General features: G+C 42.2%; 1 protein-coding gene across 1 annotated transcript in view; it reads left to right on the top strand.

Annotated features, from left to right (window-relative positions):
* Nucleotides 1-1592: 1592 nt before the first annotated feature.
* FANCL (FA complementation group L) overlaps nt 1593-6000 on the top strand; it is an 85789-nt gene continuing 81381 nt past the window's right edge. Inside the window, exons 1-3 of the mRNA XM_077813967.1 lie at nt 1593-1748; nt 3615-3673; nt 4571-4631. Of these exons, the coding sequence (XP_077670093.1) occupies nt 1656-1748; nt 3615-3673; nt 4571-4631 (213 nt within the window). The 5' untranslated portion in view covers nt 1593-1655. The remainder of the gene's footprint in view (nt 1749-3614; nt 3674-4570; nt 4632-6000) is intronic.

Below are 6000 nucleotides of genomic sequence, written 5' to 3'. Positions count from 1 at the left end.
CGGGAATGGCAAACCACAGCCACCAGGAGCTGCGAGTGGCCATATCTGTGGATGCTCAGGTAAACAAAGTATCTTGTGGCCCACCACGGACTTACCCTGAACAAGCCACGAACCCCTACTCTGAGGCAAGGAAACTGAATAGTCTAAAGCAAACAAGCACCATCTGTAGAGAACTCAACTGCTACTACTGTTCATACTCAGTATCACCTATAAACTGAAAAAGGTCTGGTGATCTCTAATGACTTACCTAATTGCATGTCAAAACACATTAACCAGCCCGAAGAATACAGGAAATCATAGACTGTTGTGACCACCTATTCTCGTAGAAGCTACCATAGGATCTTATAACAAGTCTTAGGATATAGGTATTACCTCTCATTTGAGGTTCACCTAATATCCTGCTGGGGTGCTGCTTCAATATTCCCTTAGTGAGGTAGTGGCAGAATGGGAACAAAACACCAGAACCATGACACTGAGTCCGCAGCTCAAACTAGAAGATTAACTTTGTGCGTTGGCCAGAGTGCAGGTGTCCCCATATTTGTTGTGCGGGGGAAACGCTGGGTTTGTTGTTAAGTTTGTTGTTAAGACTGTGAGTGAAGAGCTCTAAATTCGATTCCTGGCTTTGCAACTGCCCTCCTGAATGACCTTGAGCAAATCACTTAATCTCTGTCCTAATCCTAAAACTGTGCCTCAATTCTCCATCAGAAAAATGGGAATACTACTACTTCCCTTCCCTCCTCCACTCTTTGATTCTTTTGTCTATTTAGGTTGTAATTTCTTGGAGACAGTGACTTCCTCTTCGTTGGTACAGTGCCCAGCACAATGGAGCCTCAAGGAGCTACTGCAATATAACTAATCAAAAAACTTAAGGAGCTATCCTTTCCTACTCTTTGGTCTCCCACCCAGGAACAACTGCATTTCCACTGCTCGCCCAAGTGCACTGCCTGGCTCCTTCCTAGCTACCCCTGCGTGCTACTGCTACCAAAGAGGTCGTCAGGACTTAGCAAGAGCCTGTCTGGCCCAGCAAGGGGGCGGACAGCCCTGGCTCTGCACTGCAGTCAGCGAGCGCCCCCGGCCATGCATTGCTGCGGAGTCGCTGACGAAACCGGGGCAATGGCTGCGTTGCACTGCCTGGGCCAGGGCTCCCCCTCTGACCTTTCCCAGCTCGGATAAGCTCTCCGGGGCCCACTCCAGCGGAGGCGCACTGAAGGCCCGGGGAGGGAGCTGAGCGCGTTAGCTCCGCAGGAGGCAGCGCAGGGGCACGCACAAGCCGCACGGGAAAAAGCGCTGAACTCCTTGCCTGGGTCTTACCGCGGGGCGAGGGTCCGGCCCCAAGCCCAACCCACTTGGCGGCACTTCCCACTGCCTTACACCAGGGCTCGGCTCGGCCCGACAGCGCGATCAGCCCGCGCAGCGGCAGGGACACGACGCGCCACGTACCAGGCTCGCGCGGATCTATAACCCGCCCCCGAACGCGGCCGCGCTCTCCACCCGCCCCCACTTTCCTCAAGCGCCGCTTTGCCCCTCCACAGCCCGCCTTCGCCCCGCGGCAGAGGCAGGGCGCATGCGCCTAGCCCGTGCAGAGGCGGGGCTTGGTGGTGGCGCGTGGGGTTCGATTCGCCCAGGAGAGAAGGAGCCCGCGCGCGGGGCGGGAGATGGCTGGCGCTGGGGCGCTGCTGCGCCAGTGCCCGCTGCTCCTGCCTCAGAACCGCGAGGGGAGCGTCTACGAGGGGTTCGTCACCGTGCAGGTACCGGCAACGCCGCCCTAAGGGCGTGTCCCCCGCGTCCCCTAGTGAGCGGGGCTTGTGAGGGACTCTCCCCCCCTCCCCCCAGCGAGCGGGGCGGGGTCCGTGCCCTACAATAGACCTCATTAGTAAAGCTGGTTACTTTTTCTTCCTCTGCAGGTCTCTTACCTGACATGAGTAAACACTGACATGTGAAACTGATTACATACAAAATCCTGTAAATGCACAAAGAAAAGGAACACCATGTCCCATCCCTTCCTCCCACCTCCTCTTCTCCCCCCCCCCCCCCGCCCAAGAGAATAGTCTTTTCTATCTGAGTAGCCTAACTAGGTGTTTATACTTCTGGAATATGTGAAATCTTTAGCCAGAAATGTGATTTCCAAATTGACCATGTCCCTTTTAAACTTAGTTACTTCTTGCTACCTTTCTGTACTTTAATGAAACAGTGAATCATAGTTATTTAACCTTTGAAAAGGGCAGAATTACATTTGCTTCTTTCTTGGGGGGGGGGAGAACATTTAAATGTAATAAATTCAGAGGTGTAATATATGATGAAAGTAAAGGTTATGGGGTACATTTTATTGTTCCTCTATTTTTGAAACCACTATAAGGCAGTGTCTTTGGGATGTCTATTCTTTGGAGCAAAATTTGTGTATATAATTTAAAAAAAAAAATTGGGCATTTTTTTCCCCAAACATTATTTGTATCTTTGCTGATGTTATGGCTGACCTGCTGGTGGCTTAAACAAGCTTCTCTAACTGCTTATCTGCCATAGAAACTGCACTCGTTTAACTGAAGGTATGATGCAACCCTTTATTCAAACCAGAATTGTAGAAATGAGCTTACATTAGGATTTTGCAGTGAATTCTCTAAGTAGTAAGGGGAAAGGAGACATTCAACATGGAAGTGTGTGGGTTTTTTGTTTTGTTTTGATCTTGGCTTTGTTCCAGATCTTCAGCGATGTCATAACTACCATGCAAGTTTTCTAGGTAGTTGCTTTCTTTCAAATGTATATCATTGTTTATAAAGTAGATTTTTTTTTAATGTTTAAAGCCTGATATTTCAAAGACAGTGTTACTGTGTTTAACCTCAATCGCACTGAAGTCACTAGGACTACTTACATGCATAAAACTAAACCTGACAGCGTAAGTCTTTATAGGATGGGCTTCTACAGTTTGCAAAACTGTGTATTTACACGTTCGCACATACACTCTTGTGCACACACAAATGATTCCCTATAAACTAGTTCCATTTTCCCGTTAAGCTGTGTGTTAGCTGGGATATCTCAGAATGCAGCAGCTATTAGTTCATAACTGTGGGGGACCTAAAACAAAAATAAAAGCTACAATTTTAAGATAGCTTGCATGCTAATTGCCTTTCATTTTTTACTGTTTGGAGTCTTTGGTGTGTAACTAACTGTAGAATTAATTTAAGAGTTGTAGGTTGCTTCTAAAAACAAAAATAAGGTGTCCTGTAGAATTTTATAAGAGCTTGCATGTCTCTTAGTGTATGTCTACACTGCAGTTTTACAGCCCCACATTGAGCCCCAGGATCCTGAATCAGCTCACCTCAGCAAACCCCGGTGTTTGATTACAGTGAAGACCTACCCTAAAAGTCGTCACTCTGGTGAACTGAGAAAGTTTCAGAGATCTCTATCAATTTTGTTCATCTGAAAGATAACAAACTGTACTGAATGATTAAAGAAACAATGTTTGGAATAATGCTGTCTCTGATGCAGAAAAATTTCCATATAAGATACATTTATTCCTCCATTTTTCTCATAGCAGCTTCTCTTTATGAGTTGTTTCTGTATTTTCTCTATTTGATACATCTGCAAACTTGCATTTTAACTAAACACTTATTTTCCAGGATAGAGACTTCCATATAAGGATACTGTTACCATCAGATTTTCAGCTTAAAAATGCAAGGTGAGGTAATATTTCATGATCAATACACTTACATTTGTTCTGACTTACTGTGGGGAGGTATGAGTATGTGTACATATATGAATACTAGTGTGTCAGAGTAGCTGGCCTCCGGCTTCTTTTGCTTGTTGTCTGATAACTATGTGAAATTTCTATCCAAAAAATACTGTTTTCATTGAGTTGTAAATACCTGAAAACAAGTGTGTTTAAGAACGGTGATGATTTAATATTCATATTAGTGTAGTGTCCAGGAGCCCAGTTAGGTTGCATGCCCGTTGTCCTAGGAGTTATACAAATATATCCAAGTAATAGAACCAAAGAGCATACAGTGTAAGATGAAAAGTCTTTTCAACCATGTTGCTTTGATCAATATTGCAGTTAATTGTCTTCTCTGAAGATTAGTAAAATAAGAAAATAATTAAAACTTTAATGAGATTACAATGCAATAACTAATTAGCTTTTGTAAGCTATCAATGCTTATTTTTTATATATTTATACTTTTTGTCATCATCTTCAATATCTCGACTAAAATGTGTGGCAGTTAACTCTGACATTTTCAGGATATTTTTTTTTTTTTTTAAATTCTAGTATGTGTTATGAAACCATATTAACTTGTAAGAATTATGTTGTTGTTTTCAACCTAGAATAGAGACTGGCTTATAGGTAAATGTCTACTTATTAATTTTTAAAGAACTGTGGCTAGAGAAAGTGACATTTAAAAATATAAGTAACTCATGTTAGTATAAAAAGCTCAAAATTGGGGAAAAAAAATTCTTGTTTTTCTGGGAGGTGGGCAAGAGGGAACTTTGTAAATTGTAAGATGGACTTTTGTTTCATATGCTGTTTCCTTGTTTAAACATCACTTGAATCAATTTAAAACTATGAAAACTGTATTTCTAGGATACAGTGTAGTTGGTGTCTAAAGAAGGTATTGCATGGATATCAGCAGATTGTGAAACAGGTATATTATTCTTATAAAACCATTGTGAGCTTTAAAAATATGAATATTAAATCTGAAAAGCTTTTACTTGTCCACACCATCCTAAAAGTATTTAAGAAAAAATTCCATTGTACTGTACTGTAAAGATGTATTGTTTTGTGGTGCTTGGTGAATTACAACTTACTTCGAAGAGAGATAAGTGAAGTCTTGTAAATAACTTTTTTCATTTTCTTGTTAACTTCAGTCTTTGAAGACTATTAAGATGTACCAATGCTTTATATTAAAGCAGCTGACATCTTATGGGAAACTATTCTTGAAAAGCCCACAACTGAAAACAATTATGCTTTTGTCTTTCTCTCTTGTTTTTTCTCGTGTTCTTTATTACTAATAACAGGTTTCAGAGCAGCAGCCGTGTTAGTCTGTATCCGCAAAAAGAAAAGGAGTACTTGTGGCACCTTAGAGACTAACAAATTTATTTGAGCATAAGCCTCCGATGAAGTGAGCTGTAGCTCATGAAAGCTTATACTCAAATAAATTTGTTAGTCTCTAAGGTGCCCCAAGTACTCCTTTTTATTACTAATGGTACTTAATACAAAAAAAGTGAGTTTAAAAGAACTATCAGTAATAGGAGGGTGTTAGCTTAATTTTGTTCTATAGTTGCTTGTGTAGTCTGAACTTACTCTTATGGGATCTATCTGGAAAAATAGTGGGCAGTCCACAGAAACTCTGCGGGGGCCATCTTGGCTACAAAATTGTGACGGCTACTTTCATTTCCAACATGGAATTACCCATTCAGTTATGGTCAAAAAAGCTAATCTACAGCTATGTCTAAACTACGGATCTTACAGTGGTATAGCTGTACCGCTGCAGCGCTGTGTAGCTGCTCTGTGCCCATGTGAGAGTGCTCTCCTTCCAGCATAATTAAACCAACCCCAACAAGAAGCACTAGCTATGTCGTGGGAGATGCTCTGCCACTGCAATAGTGCTGTCCACAACAGCGCTTTTGGCAGTGAAACTTTTGTCAATCAAGGGGTGTTTTTTTCCACACCCTTTGCAGACAAAAGCTTTGCCGAATAAAGTGCTAGTATAGACCTATCGTCAGCTAGCTAACATAACTACCTATTACAGCCTGCTCTTTAGGAGGAGAGTGTGACTTATCACCCAGAAGAATGAAATTGGGGACTTGAAAAGTAGAAATGCACTGAACACACCCAAATGTGGGAGGGTGGGGTTAAAATTTAATTTTAGTCAATGAGGAAAGAGTTTTAATTGGCTCTGAATCACGAAGACTACTTGTTCGCATTGGCTGTCAGCGTCAGTTAAATTATATATGAAAAATACTTAATTTATTCAGTAAAATTTCTGACATTGAAATCGGTTTGTTCTGTTT

This window comes from Eretmochelys imbricata, chromosome 3, assembly GCF_965152235.1.
Source record: "Eretmochelys imbricata isolate rEreImb1 chromosome 3, rEreImb1.hap1, whole genome shotgun sequence".
Taxonomy (NCBI): Eukaryota; Metazoa; Chordata; order Testudines; family Cheloniidae; genus Eretmochelys; species Eretmochelys imbricata.
This window is presented reverse-complemented; position numbering and strand designations above follow the sequence as displayed.